The sequence below is a fragment of the Stegostoma tigrinum genome, chromosome 8, assembly GCF_030684315.1.
Source record: "Stegostoma tigrinum isolate sSteTig4 chromosome 8, sSteTig4.hap1, whole genome shotgun sequence".
Lineage (NCBI taxonomy): Eukaryota > Metazoa > Chordata > Chondrichthyes > Orectolobiformes > Stegostomatidae > Stegostoma > Stegostoma tigrinum.
This window is the reverse complement of record NC_081361.1, coordinates 51,906,741-51,926,854: the sequence shown is the minus strand read 5'-3', so window position 1 is coordinate 51,926,854 and position 20,114 is coordinate 51,906,741. Positions and strand designations below refer to the sequence as shown.

At 39.7% G+C, this 20,114-nt stretch overlaps 1 protein-coding gene across 8 annotated transcripts; it reads left to right on the top strand.

The window, feature by feature from the left end:
* Window positions 1-942: 942 nt before the first annotated feature.
* Window positions 943-12,370, top strand: LOC125456490 (GTP-binding protein Di-Ras2-like). Of its 8 annotated transcripts, XM_059648244.1 has the most exons (8): window positions 943-1,238; window positions 1,574-1,646; window positions 2,154-2,282; window positions 2,524-2,591; window positions 5,264-5,334; window positions 7,966-8,060; window positions 8,982-9,254; window positions 11,376-12,370. In XM_059648244.1, exon 8 carries the CDS (start codon window positions 11,472-11,474, stop codon window positions 12,066-12,068), a length of 597 nt encoding a protein of 198 aa, XP_059504227.1. In that variant the 5' UTR covers window positions 943-1,238; window positions 1,574-1,646; window positions 2,154-2,282; window positions 2,524-2,591; window positions 5,264-5,334; window positions 7,966-8,060; window positions 8,982-9,254; window positions 11,376-11,471; the 3' UTR covers window positions 12,069-12,370. The 8 variants fall into 8 exon arrangements, with proteins under 8 accessions (XP_059504227.1, XP_059504224.1, XP_059504226.1 ...); XM_059648241.1 differs by lacking the exon at window positions 8,982-9,254; XM_059648243.1 differs by lacking the exons at window positions 1,574-1,646; window positions 8,982-9,254.
* Window positions 12,371-20,114: the final 7,744 nt, after the last annotated feature.

Below are 20,114 nucleotides of genomic sequence, written 5' to 3'. Positions count from 1 at the left end.
CAAACTGCAACATTTTCTGACTTTTGTTTTAAAAGGATTACCTTTCTGCTTTATTTTTGGAATATAGTGACTTAACCTGCAGAGATTGCTTTACATATGAACTTCAGTCATTTAGTTTGAAAGTAACAATGGACCTGATTCAGTTGACAAAACAAAATGCAGCCGGGGAGAAATATGCTGCTCGGGCAGCAATGCTTATTTGGGCTATATCTTCTGGATGAACTGAGGTTTTTTTTATTTTAAAAGATTTCTATGTATATTGTAATTTAGTTTGGAGTGAACATACTCGTTGACCTACTGCTAACAATCTGCATGCAGCCTCCTGCTCCTCTGAACATTCCAACTCCACACTGTTCAGACCGAAATGAGCAATCCGCGTAAGTCTCCAGCCTTCCCAGGAATGGAGAAATGATTGTTTCATATCTAACAATCCTTGTAAATTTCAGCAGAATTGCTACCAAAGGCTAGAGCTCCTAGTGACAGGATGCCGTTGCCTTGTCTTGCCATGTTGTGCTGCTCATCGTTAATCTGCGGGAGACTGACATCTATCATGTGCTAAAAGATTTTTAAAAAGTTATTACTACCTGTGTGCAAATGGCTTGTTTTGTTTAGTATGCGTGTGTGTTTATGATACAGTCACAGCAGTACAGGTATGTTTAACACAAGGAATTGGAGTTTGTTGAGGAAAAATACCCAAACTTTTCAAGAAGATCGAATTGTCCAATTATTTAAAAACGTTATTTAAGGACAGATATTGCACCTTGATAATTTATTAATCTTCCAACATGCGAATATATTCCGAATAGCTTTCAATGTTGGCATTTGATGATTTGAAATGCAGTGATAAACTTCGGAGCGATTTCCCTTCTGCTGCCCCCTACAGGTTGACAGCGCCTGTTCCTCAACTCATACCCCCATGATTAAATACCAAGATGCGACCTCGATCTTTCAACCTCCCTTATTCACTCCAACTCCTATTTCTAAAGTTCTCATTAATGAATGGGGATTGTCAAAATGGAATCCTACCTATTCTCTGGTATATCGTTTCTGCTTTCTTTTGTGGTACTTTAACCTTTTTGTGACGAATGCCGGGCTTGGATTCGGATCCGAAAAGACAGAGTTGCCTCTCCGATGAGCTACTGTCCTCAGAGCGCCTATTCCTGTTTAATTCCGAAAGCCATTTGAAATCCGGCTTTGGCTTCGCTAAGTTTCCAGATGTAAATTAGGGTTTTTTTTCAGTAAGTAGCTAAATAATACTCTTTAAAATATGTGAACATTTTTAATAGGTGGGTAAAATATTTAGTTTTAGCTTTGATACATGATCCATCTCTAAATGAGGGATACAATCACATTTGATAGACCTTGTCCCCTTACTGAAAGTTATCCATTCGTTCCATCCGAAGCAACGTAAAATGTTACTGGATCCCAGTATTGATTCACGCGAATGAGCTTACCTATAATAAATCTGGTGAGACTCTACGAGCAGAGCAATGAGGAGATTGACGTTATAAACCTGAAACATTATCAGATCAGATCTACTTCACATTTCCAGCATTATCTGTTCTTATTTCAGATTTCCAACATTTGCAATATTTCGCTTTTTTTTCAAAATATGTAGATTGAAAATAGCAAAACCCATCGAGAAGGTAAATATAGTCGTTTTTTAACATTTACGCATTTCAATGAGAATTAAAATCGTTGTTGCTTTTGCACGCACTTCACTATCTCAAATGTTTTCTTTCATTGCGTTCAGCCTTTATCTTCACAACCGGAATCATAATGTTTGTTCTTTGCTTTTTCCTATGACACTTATTTGCTCACTTGTCAGGTTAGTCAGCAATGCCAGGAAATTTGTCATTCATAGTATTTTCCCATTCATTTTAGATTTAATCATATTTCTGTGTATTATATCTTGTTTACATATTTACATAAACTTTTCTCAATGATCTCACACAACAAAACAGGAGTTCAATTTGCTCACTTCCTTTGTCGTTCAGCAGTCCAATGTGATCATTGAATAGTGTATAGCATCCTCTTTCCCAGTGTTTGTTGATCAGGAATAGGTCAGTGAATAAATTGGTATACTTTCAAGGGTATGAATTACCAAATATATTCCTCCCTCCTGTTCCTATTTCTCCCACCCTCTCCCAAAGGCATTTACTCATATTGGATTCTGGCTGAATTCATCGAATTGATCATTCTCTATGTCTGAGGCTGGGTGGATGGTGTTGACCAGCTATTCAAATGGGGAAAGACCACTGTCTGAGGCCTTACTGCTGAAGGTAAATGTGGTCCATTTAGTTATTGGACCCTCCTGATGCGTCAAATGCATGTAAATATAGTCTTGTATGTGTAAAAGATACATTTGGTTTTTTGGATAGAGTCAAGCTCCAATATTTGTTTTGTTTCCTTGATATGCTACTATACAGTACCGAATTGCATTTGTGACTATGCATATATATAAAGTTTTTTCATGAATACAGTATATTTTTGGAATAAAAATAAGCTATTCAACCTCCACAGGAACATCGCAAGAGTGATACTAAGGGCCAGATACTCAGCTCATATTTGCTCATCCATCTGGATAAAAGGTTTGTCTACATCCCATTGCACTTTCAATTGATTCCTAAGAAAGGTTGAAGTTCTCTGTCCACTACGCTATCAAGATTTTTCTAAGTGTTGGTCACTTTTTGGCATTAAGTGGTTCTTTCTGATATCTGTCTTATTCTTTCTCCTCACCAGGCTTATCTTTCTTCCAGTATTTTCTACATCTTGAAATATTGTTAACTTTTTCTACACCTTATATTCTTCTCCAAAGGCTCCTCTCAAATCAAATCCTTTAAAGAACCCTGGTTTCTTCAATCTTTCCTGAAATTTAATAATTTGATATAAGAATCAACTTTGAGGTTTTTCTCTGCACCATCTTTATACCTGACAATCTAACAACACATGATATTCCTATGACATTCATGTTTCCGGTTGAACTCGATTAATTTACATTTTTCATCTACTACTGGTTAGCCTATTTCTGTATTTTATCCAAATCTCTTTGTAGGTCATAAAACATTTTTTAAAAAATGGTTAATCTTCAATCTATAGTAATATCAACCCAAATCGCAAGCACTAATTTTGTGCAATAACCTCCAGTAAAATCAAAACACATTACTTTCACCAATTTTCCCTTAACTAACATATCGGTTAACCCTAAAGAACTTTGACAAATTTGTGATTTCTGTTTCTGCTAAACCATTTTATGATTTTCAAAAGCCCTGCCACCATGTCCCTAACAGATTGTAGCATTTTCCATATTAATGATATCAGACTAAATGGTTTTCCCTCCCACTCCTTTCTTGATTAGCAAGGTTATATTTTCTACCCTCAAGTTCAAGGGGACAGTTCCATTATCATGGTATTTCTAGAAGATTATAATCAATATATTCACTAGCTCTCTCGGAACCCATTTTGAAATAGTAAAGTGTAGTGCAATTTTACGTTTATCTCCTACTATTTCAAACTTCAGCAGCAATCATTTATGGAAGACATTAAATTATGTATCTAGTAAGTTAAGAGCTGGTATTCTGCAGCAAATGACTCACTCCCTGATTTCCCAAGCCTCTCATCTACCAATAAGGTACTGGAAATTTAGTCGTCTTTTCAATACTCTTGAGGCTGAAGCCCATCCAGGACAAATCAATCCAGTTGAATGACACACCATTCAATGACCTAAACATTGATGTTTCCACTGCTATGGCAATAAATGTCCATGCTATCAATCAAGTTTTTTTGGTAACACCTCCAAAACCTGTACCCTCAATCCATGGAAAGGTGTATGGAACAGCATCACATCCAAGTCACATGCCATTATTACCTGGAAAATATTGATCTTGCTTTATTATCTCAGGGTGAAAATCCTCAAAGTTCGGCCACTTTTGGAATGTTGCATTCAATTCTGGTCTCCCTGCTATAGGAAATATGATATTAAACTTGAAATGGTTCAGAAAGGATTTACATGGATGTTGCCAGGGCTGGAGGGTTTGAGCTATAGGAAGAGGCTGAAAAGGCTGGGGCTATTTTCCCTGAAGCATTGTAGGCTGAAGAATGACCTTGTAGAAGTTTATAAAATCATGAGGGGCATGGGTAGGATAAACAATCAAGGCTTTTTCCCCAGGGTAGCGCAGTCCAAAACTAAAGTGCATAGGTTTAAGGTGAGAGAAGAAAGACTTAAAAGGGACCTAAGGAGAAACTTTTTCACATAGAGGGTGGTGCACATATGGAATGAACTCCCAGAGGAAGTGGTGGGGGCTGGTACAATTACAACATTTAAAATTCAAGTGGATGGCAACATGAAGAGAAAGGATTTAGAGGGATATTGGCCAAATGCTGGCAAATGGAACTAGATTAATTTAGAAGACCTGTTCAGCATGGATAAGTTGAACTGAAGGGTCTGCTCCTGTGCTGTACATCTCTATGACTCTATAACTTACGTAATAACCAGTAAGAGTACATTCATTAAACAGATTGCAATAGATCAAGAACATGGTCCTCCACCATCTTCCTGTGCAATTAGAGGAGAGTAGTAAATGTCAATGATGTCCAAATTTCCAGAATAATTTTTAAAATAATTTTTGGCTGTCTTTTGAAATTACCTGTTTTTGTTGCGACACTAACAGCATTGACTGACTCCGAAATTATTTCAGTCTTAATCACACTCTAGTCAATATCAACCAGCAGTTTTACATTTTCCACATATTTTTAGGATAATTTTTCATCACCAATTCAAGTACAAAGTTTCACCTATGTCTTCTCTGACATAATAAGTGGTACATTATCTACTCACAATATCGCCACTTGATTTGATTTGATTTTATCTTGTCAAATCTGTCGACATACAATGGAAACATATTGTTTTGCATGCTATCCAGACAATCAAATTTACATTTGTACGTTAGGGTAATAGAACAGAACGCAAAATATAGTGTTATGGCTACAATGAAAGATTAATTCTAATATATGAGAGGTCCATTCATAAGTCTGATAACAGTGAGGAAGAAGCTGTTCTTAAATATGTTGGTACATGTTTTCAGCCTTTGTATCTTCTGCTGCAGGGAAGAAGTCGGAAGAGTGTATAACCTGGGTAGGAGGGATTTTTGATATGTAGGCTATTTTCCTGAGTCAGCAAGAATTGACGACAGAGTCAATGGAAGGAAGGCAGGTTTTCATGATGGAGTGGGCTGTGTTCACAACTCTCTGAAATTTCTTGCAGGCTTGGGCAGAGCAGTTGCCGTCCGGATGCATCTGGATAGAAAGCTTTCTATGGTACATCTATAACAATTGGTAAGAGTCATTGTGGGCACGCTGAATTTCCTTAGCTTTCTGAGGTTATAGAGACATTGATGTGCTTTCTAGACTGTATTGTCGACATGGGTGAACCAGAATAGAATGTTGGTGAATATTTACTTCTAGGAACGTGAAGCTCTTGAACATCTCCACCTCAGCACAATTGATACTGACTGGGGCGTGTCCTCCAACTATTTTTCTGAAGTCGATGACCGACTTCTTTGTTTTGCTGACATTGAGGGAGAGATTGTTGTTTTTATGCTATGCACTAAGCTATCTCCTTAATCTGTCTCATCATTGTTTCAGATCCAACCCACTACAGTGGTATCATCAGCAAATTTGTAAATGGAAACAGAGCTGAATCTGGCCGCATGGTCATGAGTATATGAATAGTAGAGAAAGGTGCTGAGTACACAGCCTTGCCAATGAGCATCTCATTAATTGGAAACTTCTTAATGAAATAAGTTGTGTATACATTACACTCCCATTATTCCTCTATTACACATGATGTCCTTCCTGTTATTCAGAGGTGGCTGATTGCATCAAGTCACTAGACTTATTTTTAACTCAATGTTCCAGCCAGATGATTTTTTTTTCTGCCCATCCGGAGTCTATTCTCTATCTCCTACACGTAAAATTATTTCCTATCTATTCTGTCCTCCTTGAACATTGGTTGTATTTATCAACATCTTTTGCAATAGGCAAACTTTTGGTTGTCACAACATTTGTGCAACATTGTTAAGAAAGCATGTTTTGTTATAAGTGTCTCTACTCACATAGTAGTAATTTTTCCTCTTCTTGTCCCCTTGATATCTGACTGCTCGTAGGAGCTGAACTAAATGCATTTTTGGAAGTTAGTAAATTATTGCTAGTTCATTGGGTATCATTCATTCTTATGTCAGTGTCACAGGAGATCAAATCACCTCCCTCCCCCTATCAATTTTTAGTATTTTGTGGTGGCTGCTTCTCTTTGACAAAAGGTCAAGTCAAAGTGCACGGCACTAGGCTATTTCTCATACAGCACATTAGGACATTAAATGAGATCCAATACAATTGCAGGCTATTGTTGTAGTTGAGGAATGATATAGGATGTTAAGAAATTAGGACAGAGGGCAGAAGAAAATTATTTGCAGAGAAAAGGTTGTGATGAGGCTTAATTACTTTAAGGTTAGTGATTGAGGCAGAAACTTTTGGTGAGAAGTCATCACAGTGTGGAACTGAGGGAACACACAGGCCAGGCTGTATCAGCGGAAGAGGAAAGCTGATGCTTTGGGTCAGGACCCTTCTTCAATTGTGAAGAAGGGTTCCAACACTGATATAACTTCCTCTGATATAACCTAATATAACCTGGCCCACTGTGTTCCTCCAGCTCCACACTGTGTTGACTCTGACTCCAGCATCTGCAGTTCTTGGTATCTTCAAATGAACTTTGGCAAGAAATTCAATTTATGTCCAAAACAGACATGAAATTGGCATTGCCATGCATGTGTCAATCTATCTCAAGTAAAGATCCAAGTCAAATTCAGCTTTGAACTTTGTTTAAATGCTGCCAGTGTGGGCATTGCCCACTGCAGCCCACTTTGGCAGGCATGATGGAAAATTCACTGACTGAAGAGCAGAAATCAACAAAGTCTGGGAAGAAAGTGGAAACCCCAGGGTGGGGTGCTTCCAATGTGTTGGAGGGAAACACAATAGCTTAGAGGTCCAGAGGAAGTACTGGTGCCTGACCTGCACTCACTATAATTCAAGCTGTACATTTGCTGGACTTTATCATTAATGGATTTCCCCAGGATTTCTGGGGCTAGAAGGCTCAACAGTTGGCACTACACAGCACAAGTACTGCCCATTTGTATGTGAAATCCAGTAACTGATGTACCATTCTGAGATAACAAAGTGTGGAGCTGGATGAATACAGCAGGCCAAGCAGCATCTTAGGAGCACAAAAGCTGATGTTTCGGGCCTAGACCCTTTTCTGATGCTGCTTGGCCTGCTGTGTTCATCCAGCTCCACACTTTGTTATCTTGGATTCTCCAGCATCTGCAGTTCCCATTGTCTCTGTACATTCTGAGATGACTTTTTTCCCAAATGGGTTTCAAAAGTCACTGGAGCCGATTTGTGTCTGGTTCATTTCTATGTTATTCGAAAGCAGGAGAACTGGAGAGGCTCTTCACCATTGCAAGGAATTAGGAGCTAGATCTCTCCACTCTGTGTTACTTTTAAGAAGAGCTGATGTAGGTCAAGGATAAAGGAATAGGGGGTATATGGGAACAGGGAAGGTATGAATGGAACTCTATGGGAGGGGTAAACACAGACTGATTGGTTGGGCTGAATGGCCTATTATTCTGTTGGAAATGCATGTACTTCCATGAAGCTGCCATTAACACTCAATTGTCAGCTCCATGAATGGACTGTTCCACATAGACAAAAAAATGAATGAAAATCGGGGTTGTTATTTTCGAAAATCGATACAAACAGTCGCATTTCCCTGTCACATGTTGCGTAAAGAATCCGAGTGTAGAAAGTAGGACATAAATCAAGGCACGGGAAGACTTTTTTATTTACCTTCCTTGAGAAAAAGGCCGGAATTTACTCGCTTTATTTCAAATGTATTCTCTTCTCCCCCGACAGGAATGGAATTTCCCTGACCCCGCTTTCTATATGGCAAATAGTGTACGCAGGAATTTTTATATACTGTTCAAAACCCTCCGTGGAACAGACATGAGGTATGTACAATTGGAAAGGATGTTTTAAACTGGGGAGCGGGTGGAGATAGACGGAAGACCATTGATCGGTATAAAGAGTTTTTTTTTGTACGATTTGTCGTAATATTCAGATGATTGTAAATGGTTTAATTCTACCCCCTCGATTCATATATATTACTCGTCAAATAGCTATCATTGCCAGCTCGCTTGGGTCTGGGAGTGTCTGTCTTGTGGAGGTTGGGTAAACGGCGAGTGAGCGATTTTCTCTTGTATCTTGCTTTTTTTAAAAAAAACGTAAAAGTATTGTCATTTATGAATCTAATTCTAGGAACAGTGTCTGTTCGCTCGCCCGCGGGTGTCGGTTTAATTCACTCAGGGGTCTGGGGATGTCTGATCTACAGTGCGTAGCTCCGGAGCCTTGATCAGTTTAATCAGTGCTCCCACCTCCGTTAGAAATCCCAGTTTCCAGATTGAAAAGCCATTTGAAAGGCAGGTGTGCAGCATGCAATATTAGCTGTCCACCTCTCTCTCTATATATAAACAAAAATAACTGGAGGACATAGGGAGAAAACTGGAAAGGTTGAAGAAAAAAACTGAAGGGAGGGCGAAACAGCAAATAACAAGAGAGGTAGAAGCAAGAAAGCTGGTGGGAGGCGAGTGTTGTGGAGGCCAATTTGGAGAGCTGTTTGTGGAGACCAGCTTCAGAAGCTGGAGGCAGGGAATCGACCCCGGGACAGAATTCTGCAACTGACGTCAGACGGAGATCTTTCCAGTGATCTTCTCCCCCACACATCGTCACTTCTTTAGTCATTTCCAGGGATCTCCTTTCTCCAGTGAGTTTCTATTCCCCAATTTTAAGAGAGCGGAGACATACAGTGCTGGCTGGGGTTGCTCGTTTCCCGAAATTCCTGAAGTGCTCCGTGTTGCCACCTTTCCTTTCAGCTCCTGTGGCTGCACCAACTCCAGCCAGTCAAGGTACCTCGATTATGCCCGGCATTGTAGACTGCGAATGGCCAGAGGCTGCTTGGAACAGCTCCATTTGATTGTGTGTTCACGCAGCACCACCGTGCACAGGTCGGCCAGGAGTGCTGCCTGGTTTTTGACCCATCTCTATTTAATAACAGAGCTCTGGGGTCGATTTTTGACATCCCATCTGTTGCGCGAGTAGCCTCGGTGGACTCGGCAGACCTGGAATTCCTGGGAACGTTACCGCCGGTATGTGGACTGCATTTCACATTTCCCCCAGTCTCCTAACATGCAGATTGGCAGCTCAGTTTATCGTGCGAAATGATCTTAGTGGAGTCTGAAGGAAGATGTGTTTTTTCTCTCTCTCCCTCTCCAGCAGAGGTGTTGATTGGAATATATCAGACTTAAGAACTGGACGTTTATAAAAGCATGAGGGGCACGGATAGCCAAGGTCGTTTTCCCGGGTTGGGAGAGTCCAAAACTAGAGGGCATAGGTTTAAGGTGAGAGAGGAAAGATTTAAAAGGGACCTAAGAGGCAACATTTTCACAGAGGGTGATGCGTGACTGGAATGAGCTGCCAGAGGAAGTGGTGGAGGCGGCTACAATTACAACATTTAAAAGGCATCTGGATGGGTACATGAACAGGAAGGATTTAGAGGGATATGGGCCAAATGCTGACAATTTGAGTCTAGATTAATTTAGGATATCTGGCCATTGTGGACTGGTTGAACCAAAGGGCCTATTTCCATGCTGTATAACTCAATGACTCTATAACTAGAGTGATTGAAAATAGGAAATCATATTTCCTTTGCATGGGATTTTCCCCCAGTAATTTAGAATTGACTTCTGTGATTTAGTTAGTTGAAGTTAGAGGTATTGGTCTGTGTGACTACCAAACATTTTTATCTTGTGTTTATGGGAGTTTCTGGGACTTGTATGGATGATTTGGGATCAATTCTATAATTTACTGAACTCTGCCATGAAAGCCACAAACTAATTGATTTTGATTACAACAAATTGTTTTTCTCCTTGATCTGCTCCAATTTGTTACCTAATAATGTCTTTTAATTGAATATTGAAGATGCTATGCTCACAAGTATATTCAATGAGGCTATTGCACGTTTTTGATTAAATGGTGCATGCCACAGGAGCACACTGATACAGACAATTCTTGTTAGGTTAGTTAGTGAATTTGAGGTCATTTTTGTTTCATAGGGGCCGATTTGGTTGCGTGGCAAGCATTACTGTCCTTCTCTCTCAATTGGTAATTACGGTAATGGAGATAAAATTAAACATGGGCCTTGTGGGCATTCCCAACTTTCTTTGCCACACCAATTGTGGACATACCTTCAGCTATTTCAACTCCATTGCTAAAATTCTTCCTGCAGACCTCTCTAGCTCTCTCCCTTAAGCTGCTTCTTACAAGGGCCAGAGTGAAGAGAGGCATCACAGGCACAGGGAGGCAATGGCATAGTGTTATTATCACTAGACTGTTAACCCAGATACTCAGGTAATGTTTCTGGGGACCCAGGTTCAAATCTCACCATTGCAGATGGTGGAATTTGAATTTAATCAAGAGTCTAATGATGACTATGTTGATTGTCAGGAAAACCCCATCTGGATCACTGGTACCGTTTAGCGAAGGAAACTGCCATCCTTACCTGGTCTGGCCTACCTTGACTCCAGACCCACAGTGATATGGTTGACTCTTAACTGCTCTCTATTCAATAAATGCTGGCCTAGTCAACAAAGCCCTCATCCCATGAATGAGTTTTTAAAAAATTAGTGTCATGAGTTCCAAGGCAACAGTATCTGTTCTGCAGTTCTAACTAAATTGTACCATTTGAGCTCCTGCTCTAAGTGGACCCACTTGCAGAGTAGCCCACCCAACCCCTGCTCCCAGGTCTCCACAGTCTCCCACATCCACAGTCACTCCCCAACTCCATTTTCATGGGTTAGTCCCCCACTGCCCACTCCCTATTTCCTCCCTTTGCCCTCACTCCTACCCTTCCTTCAAAGTACTGTGACAATTTTCAAGCCTCATACTAAGTCACAGTGGAATGGGTTTGGGAAGCCTGGCTGACAATTTATCCCTTACCATTTGTTTATTTTGCTGTTGGAATACTGTAGCATCTTTGACTTAATGTCTGATTCCACTCAACAGAGTTTTAAATGAACTCATAAGTATATGAGTAATAAGAGATGGGATGCAGGAGCTTTTGGAATTAACAAAAGTAATGAGGCAATGTTGATCCAGCAGATGTGCTAAGGATGTTGGAAACAGGTCCTGGTATGGAGGTGGAAATATTGGTCTCTGATGCATAGGACATGAGGCTAACTGAATGTCTGCTTGTTTGTTTGTTTTTACAGCTTCACAACATCTATGGGAATGTAAGGCGTTTTTAACCAATTCTTAACTGCAAAGGATTTATTGTTCATTCACAATTCTGCAGATAATCTTCAGAAATGCCAGAGCAAAGCAATGATTACCGGGTTGTTGTGTTTGGAGCTGCAGGAGTTGGGAAAAGTTCCTTAGTCCTGCGGTTTGTTAGAGGAACTTTCAGAGAAACATACATTCCAACAATTGAAGATACATACAGGCAGGTAATCAGCTGTGATAAAAATATCTGTACACTTCAAATCACGGACACCACAGGCAGCCATCAGTTTCCTGCAATGCAGAGGCTGTCTATTTCCAAAGGGCATGCCTTCATTCTAGTTTACTCTGTCACAAGCAAACAATCCATGGAGGAATTGCAGCCCATCTATGAGCAAATCTGTCAAATCAAAGGGAACATTCAGAACATCCCTATTATGTTAGTGGGAAATAAGAGTGATGAGACTCAAAGGGAAGTGGAGCCTGCTGAAGGAGAAGGTCTCGCCACAAAGTGGATGTGTTCTTTCATGGAAACCTCTGCCAAACTCAACTACAATGTGCAGGAACTTTTCCAGGAGTTGCTTAATTTGGAAAAGAGGAGGGCAGTGAGTCTCCAAGTGGATGGAAAGAAATCTAAACAGCAAAAAAGAAAAGATAAACTGAAAGGAAAATGCTCCCTCATGTGAAATGCAAGCTTTTAAAATCATATCTATTGCATGGTGCAACCAGGCATGGATTTCATAGATTTCCTGTGAAAACGGGGCCATTTTTACACAGAATGACTCATTTCCTAACAACCTATGAGACATATAAAATAAGTCTTATATCAGTCCTAATCATAATGAATCAAGATTCAGTAACAAATCCCATCACTGATGGATTGCACTATTAGCTTAGGTTGTTGGTTGAAAAAGACATGCTTCTTGCATTTTCACATTTATATCATAGTTTCCATATGCACATGGTTAATGCAACAAAATAAATTAAAATTTTATCTGCATGAATAATGACTGGATCATTCTTATTTTACCACAGAGCAGATATTTTGCACGAGAGTAAAACAATTCAAATACACTGGATTGTTGACAAATTAAATGTAGTTAATGACATTTATTTCTGTTCTCAATTTTCAATTTTGTTCCTTCGAGGCAGTAACTTGCCTTGACAATACCACAGCAATGATGCACTCCACTCCCTGGATCAATTGACCATTCTTTGTGCATGTTAGACAACTTGTATTGGTATGATAGTTGAACATCCTGAACATTACTGTTCTCCTCAGTAGTCATAGATCTGCATATTTCAATAAGGGCTCAACATAAATGGTTGGCCACAGTACCCACATGGGTCCCAGTTATGCCAGTCTCTTTTTGGGACACGTCAATCATTCCTTGTTCCTGCTTCTCTCTCGCATCTGGAATCGGAAAAAATAATCAATTTCAATTCCAATTTCCATTCTGCTCTCACCTTCACTTGAACCATCTCTGATTCTTCCCTTCCCTTCCTTGACATATCTGTTTCCATTTCTGGGCATATGCTGGCCACTGATATCCATTACAAACCCACTGATTTCCACAGTTACCTTGACTATATATCCTCACACCCTGCTTCCTCTAAAGACTCTGTTCCATTCTCCCAGTTCCTCTGTCTCCGTTGCATCTGTTCCAATGTTCCAAACTTTGAGCAGGGGGCCTCCAAAATGTCCACTTTTTTCCTCAGCACATGATTCCCCAGCACCGTGGTCGACAGGGTGCTCAGCTGTGTCTGACCCATCAGCCCGTATTCCATCTCTTCCCTCCTAAAACAGCGGTAGGGTCCCCTCATTCTCACCTGCCATCCCATCAGCATCCACATTAAAAGGATCATTAGCTGCCATTTCTGCCACCTCTAGTGAGATGCGACTACCAGGCATATATTGCCCTCCTTTTGCCAACCTTCTGCAGGCACAGTTCCCTCCCAGACACCCTAGTTCACTCTAGCCCCACAGCACCTTCCCATGCAAACACAGAATGTGAAACATCCGCTGATTTACTTCCTCCCTCCTCATTAACTAATGCCTCGGACACACCTTCCAGAATTTATCTAGGCTACTGCATTTTCTGCTCACAATGTAGTCTACTTGACATGGGGAAGTGAAGCGCAGACTGGGTGATCGTTTTGCAGAACACCTATGTTCCGCCCACAAAAATGATCCTGCACTTCAAGTTGCCTGCCATTTCAACAGACCACTGTATTCCCTGGTTGACATTTCTGTGCTTTCAGGAAGTTTGGTGTGAGCTAGAAGAACAGCATTCAATTTTCTGCTTGGGGACCCTGCAACTTTCTGGACTCAAAATCGAGTTCAACAATTTTAGGGCTTGCAGCACCTCCTCCCATGTTCTTACCCCAATTCCCACATACCAGCTCTTGTTGTAACATGGGTTACTATCACGGACAACTCATAGTCAGTCGCTAATGATCTTCATTAACAGCTATTCATTCCCCTGGACTGACCTTTACCTGTTCCTTTGTCTGCCCAATTGTCTCTCCCTGGGTTTCATCTCCCACTATCATTTATTCCTTTTTCCTCTCACCCAATCCCATCTTTATACCAACCCCTTCCTAGCTACCAATTGTTCTGAAGAAGGGTCACTGGACCTGAAATGTCAATTCTGCTTTCTATCTGTAAATGCAGCTGAGTGTTTCTAGTAATTTTTGTTTTCATTTCTGAGAACCTGGTTTATTGTTTGTTTCTTCAATCCAGAGGCAGCAGCCAAATGTAGCACCGCAACTCCTGAATCAGTTTGATTTTGTTATGAGGTTATGTTCTGGACTGCCCCAGCCACCCATCTCCACTTTTCTCATCCCATTTGATCACATGGGGGGACAAATGTTGAACAGAAAATTTATCAGATATCTGATCTTAATAATAAATACTGATGGAATATATTGTTAGAGTAGAACAGTTAAAATTTTAAGCTTGATGCTGTTCTTTTTTCGTCTTGTGTAGATTTGTGAAACTTTGAGATGTTCCAATGGTGTAAAACCATAGTATTTCCACTTTATTCTAAAATTTAATTGCAAGGATTGGAGTGTCATCATTTTATACATATATATTACAACCAATTTAGATTAGATTTGATAAAATTTTACTTCCATATGTTATAAATCATTTCAAGTTTCTCCTACTATTATTCCATGTTTGACAGCTTTATCTAATGGCTTATTTTTTATACATGTCATTGTACAGTTGCATCATGTACACAGCAGAGCATCCAAGGTTTGCTGTTTCCTCAGCCAACACATTAATAGGATGACAAAAATTAACATCAGCAACTTGGGTTAAGGATAAAATTGGATCTGAATATTATGCTGCATCTATTTGGTTTATCTGTTAGTGCTTCGCAGCCTTTTCTATTTGAGTATTAGAAGAGAGACACAACTGATGACAATTGTTTCCTTCAATTTTCACACCACTATGCAGGCATTAAATTGTTTTTGAGGACAGTACAATGGAGAACAGTAGCTCTCCAGTATTTCACTCAAGTGATTAAATTTAAATGTCATCAAGGTATTTGACAATTGATATCTCTCCATTTAGATCATTCCTGTTCACAATTAATGTCCATGTAGATACTGGGAATCATCAAATAATGACCAGATGCAAAAGTCATAGATATATTTTCCCTCGCTAAGCCTATGGACGAATTTATGGACTGTGATCAGGAACAAAAACTGTAGGTTTCTATCCCTGATAGTTGTACAACTGTATTTAGCATGTACAATAAACTCAGTAGATGTTCCTGAAGTATATGTTCCAGCAATTTGTTGCCTTAACCAACTGAGCTACTAAGAAAATCATGGCAGCTTTTTTCTTTAACTTTTATATTTGAACACATAATTGTTACTGCAGGAGTATTGCAATACCATAGTTGACATCTTTCAGGTGAGATTTAAACCAATGCCACATTTGCCTTTTCCAGTGGGAATAAAAGATCCCAGACATCTTTATTTTCAAAAAGATGGGAACCATTTGGTGTCTTAGCCAAAATTTATCCACAAACAATTTAACTGATCACTTTATCTCATTTTTGGGTCATTGAGTACTTGTTGCTGATGTTTTTGTCTTAGAAAATGCATTTCAACAGAAATTAATTGGTTTTAATTTAACTTAGATCATGTTGCATTTATTCCTTTTTATTATATTCTTCTAGTTTTCCTAGCCTCCTTAAATATGCCAATATCTAGTGAAGGAAATAAATTATTTGATCAAGAAAGCAAAATAGTGTAGAAGATGAAAATCATTAATGAAATTTGAAAATGCAAGCTACTAACTTTTCAATATAAACCTTTTTTTTAGAATTCAACAATAAGTAAGCATTTTGCTTTGCTTCATTATGAAATCTAAGGCATAAGCTAGATGGGCATAATGACTCCTTCTGAGACATAATGACCCCTTCTGAGACATAACGACCCCCATGACTCAATTTATCTCCAGATTACCTTCATTCCGGCAGAAGTGTTCTTCGATTTGATTAAGTACTGTAATGGTCAATGCTGGTAGTTCAAGGTCAAGCTAGCTAGAATTTGACTACTCTCAACATGCCATCTCTCATGCCTAATAAAACAAATTGTTTCGAATGGTAGTTATATGATAATAAATTTTAAAAATTGCACATGGTGTAATCTGGGATGTAGCAATCCTGTGAATTAAGTTTAAATTCTTTACCTGGCAGAATAAATATTGAACCAAATAATCTATGGTCCCTGTTCTGTCAGTGAAAACATGGAATTCTTCTGAAAATCAAAGTGAAGACACAGTGTTCAAAGTTACATTCATCTAATTCTTGAGAAAACCAGATCTACATAGGATCCCTGTCCCACCTTCGCTCTTTCCACTGAAACCTCAGCCCTATTGAAATAATTATGAGTTGCTTTGTGCTCTGCAGCACTTCAATGGACAGACATATGATACTTTCTCAGAGTTTACTCCTGCTGTCAACTACTAATCTAGATTATAGTGAAATGTGACTAGCTGAAGCAAGGTGAATCACCAATGATTCAATTAGTGTACAAAATCACACAGGGTCCAAAGTTTGGGATTGGAATTTGGATAGTATGCAAATCCCACAGAACTGTAACTGAAAATTCTGCTCAAGTGGAGAGGGATCGTGGGGTGTTCAGGGATGACCTTAAAACTGTTGTCCTGACATTTCCTATGAGGATTGCAGTGTCTTGGGTGATTTTAATGATTTCTCTGATAAGGGCCTCGACTTAGTTTAATTTTCTTGTACTTTTCCTGTAATTGCATCTTTAAAGGTATGAACCAATTGCCCAAACTATTAAAAGTCTCCACCCCAGATGATTGCAATGGGAGCATCATGTAGGTTTCAATCATTTATAAGACTCAGTAGAACTTGAGGCTTACAGCCCATGTTTCAAAAACAAAATAGTGTAGATGATTAAAATTGCCTCCAAAACTAGAAAATGCTGGAGATTCTCAGCAGATGAGGGAGCACCTACTGAAGAAATGGATCTGATCTCTTTTTGCTTTTGGAACATGGGACTGTGAGTCCAAAGTTCCATAGGCTCTTGCAAAATATTCACAAAATCTTTGAGATTGATACAATGGGATTTAACTTGATTCAGTATAAGTAACACAGAGTTTATTTTTTATCAGAATATTACCGTTAACTAATGATGCTCAGCAGTCACTTGAGCAAGACTCCACAAGCAAACTTAGCTTTGGGCTTGAAATTTATCCAGTCTGTATTTTGGATTTCACAATGAGATAAGAGAATAACAAAAAGATGTTTTTCACAATTGCATACAACTCACTCACATTAGAATTTGTGCTAGTTTCCTAGAAGCCAGCTTCCATCCCTTTAATAAGGGTCAACACTGTGTGAAAGATGTTTGTAGGTCTGTCTGATGAGGCAAATAACTAAGTGTGTTCCTTCACAATAGTCATCAGAAATAATTGTTTCTCTTAATGTCTGAACTGAGTAATTAATCTTTATTGTGTAATCTACCTATTCAGCAATGTCTTACCTACCTCTTTACAATGCCTCTCATTATTTGTAGTGGCAAGTATATTCTGAGCAACAGTAAACAAATTTAAACAAAAGCTGAAGATGCTGAAAATCTGAACGAATAACAGAAAATGCTGGAAACACTCCTTAGTCAGGCATCATTTGTGGAGAGAGTTAACACTTTGGGCTAATGGGTTTGGGTGTGGATATCAAAGCTGATGGAAATGTGAGTTCAGTGAGCAGCTAACCCCAATCCTTCCATATAAGACAACAAAGTGTGGAGCTGGATGAACACAGCAGGCCAAGCAGCATTTCAGGAGCACAGAAGCTTTTGTGCTCCTGAGATGCTGCTTGGCCTGCTGTGTTCATCCAGCTCCACACTTTGTCATCTTGGATTCTCCAGCATCTGCAGTTCCCATTATCCCCAATCCTCCCATATCCATTTTAAACAAGACCAGGCTGGCTGCTGCATATAACCCTTTCTGGAGGAGCAGATTGCCCATTAATACATGCTAATCACCCAGTTGAATCAATATGTCAACATAGTTTTAACTTGAATGTCAGAACTACCAGCTCCCAGGTTTCATAAAGCAATTGGAAGCAATGGAAGAACACTATAGCAATTCACAGTCAGGTTAAATGTAAGGAAGAAACTCCAATAAATACAAAGTACTAGCAATGACAAAAATAGCAAATGCGGGAAATTCTCAGCAGGTGAGGCTGCATCTGCGGAGAAAGAAGCAGAATTATTGTTTCAGGTTAACAATCTTTCGCCAAAGGATGATATCTTGACTGACAGTTTAATTTTTACTCTTCGAACTATTTCTGAATTAGATTTGGAGGGATGGCACCCCTGTTTCTTTAGGTGAAAGAATCTTTGAATTGGAGCCACATGGTCATTAACAGCAGCAATTGTTTTTTGTTAACAGGCTTCCAGTTAGATCTCAGAGAGATGAACAGTGAGCACAAACAGTAACAGACAGGCCCAAAGCTGTACAACAGCAAAGGGAAGCAGCTCCCAGGAGGCACTACCTATGACACAAAAAGGTTGAATTTCTTTGACTGATTGAACAGCAGTGCTTCCAGACGCTCAGGTTAGCATTTTAGATGATAGCAGTGATCTGTTAGAGACTGCACGTAACAAGTGGTTTCCAAAATGATAGTTGCTGTCAGCTTGATTGCCTCTTGATTCCAATGTTGTTCCAGATCAATCTCCAGGATCTTTCACTGCCAGCCCACCAGTAGCAGCGGACAGATGGGTTGTTTGCCGGGGGTGGGAATTAACTTTGTGATGATGCCAGTCAGGATAAATAGATGCTGTGGCTTGTGACTTGGCCTAGAGTCTCCTAAAAGTGAAAGGCATCATTGGTTTCCTACGTTCCAATCCATACCCCCGCCACCAGCCCAGTGTGCTCATGAACCGCAAGGGTTTGCACTCTATCAGTGTACAATTACTGTACAGTCACAAAAAGAGATTTGTGTACATTGCACAAGACCCTTGGGGAGCTGTAAAGTACAGATTACTCCTGTGGCAGTCCAGACCACAAATTAAAGGTTGAGTTGCACCCAAAAAACCAAGAACAGACAATTTGAGAATGTCGTGAAAAATTAGAAAATTAATGTGAATTTTCTAAAGAACAGCAACTTAACAAGGAGCATTTTCTCATACACCCAGGTGCATACTCTTGTTCATGCAAAATTTAACTCTTTGCTACTGCCCTAGCATGGTGTATTTTCAGCAGCAAAAGAGGTGTGCAGCTCAGATGTCTACTCTGATGGCTGAGACATTCTTGTCTACTACCGAAGCCCATGAGGCCGCATCAGTCACTGCTCCAATTAAAATCTGTTTGGGAGTGGATTCAGCCATGAGGAAAGGAGGCAACGTGTCGAATATTTGCTGTAAGGGACAGGGGATCAACCGTGGATGAGAAGTCGGAGCAGTTTGAATGGAGTACCAACTTGTAAGTTTCTTTTCACCATCAGCCTTTTTGTAGGCCAGCCATATTTCAAGGGTATCACACTGCTGAGGAGAAGCTTGATGCAGAACAGTTGTAATGATTCAACAAATCTCCTTAGGCAACACCTTCCAAACCCTTGATCACATGAAAAACAAAGGTAACTGATACAAGGGAACACCATCACTTGCAATGTCCCCTCTAAGAGACCTTACCATGCGACTTGGAAATATATAATTGTTTCTTCGGTGTCACTGTGTCAAAATCCTGAACTCCCTCCCTAATAGTAATAAGGGTCTATCCACAGCAAGTGTACCGCAAGGATTCGAGAAGGCAGCTCACCACCACAATCTCAAGGATAACTAGGAATTGTCAATAAATACTGGCCCAGCCAGCAACATCACATCCCATGAATGAAGAAAAATACTGTAAAACCTAAAGTAAATGTATCAGTCATCCTGTTTAAAAACCATACATGTTGATATCTAGGCTGTAAGAGGCCGAGACTTACATGGACTTAATCAAGGACAATGATTGATTTTACGTGTAGGTGCTGTTCTGTCAATGCAAGAAGAGCTGATCACAATGGCCTGCAACTCACTCTTGAAACAAGCAGTTGCATTATTCCTGTGATTATGGACATTATGCTTGGAAAACTTGTCTGTATGCCACTAACTTTCCAATACTTCTCAGTGATTTTGCTGTAATTGGATTTAGAATCTGTGTCTAGTTAAGCAGTGCTACAAGTTGGCTGTGACCTTTGAGA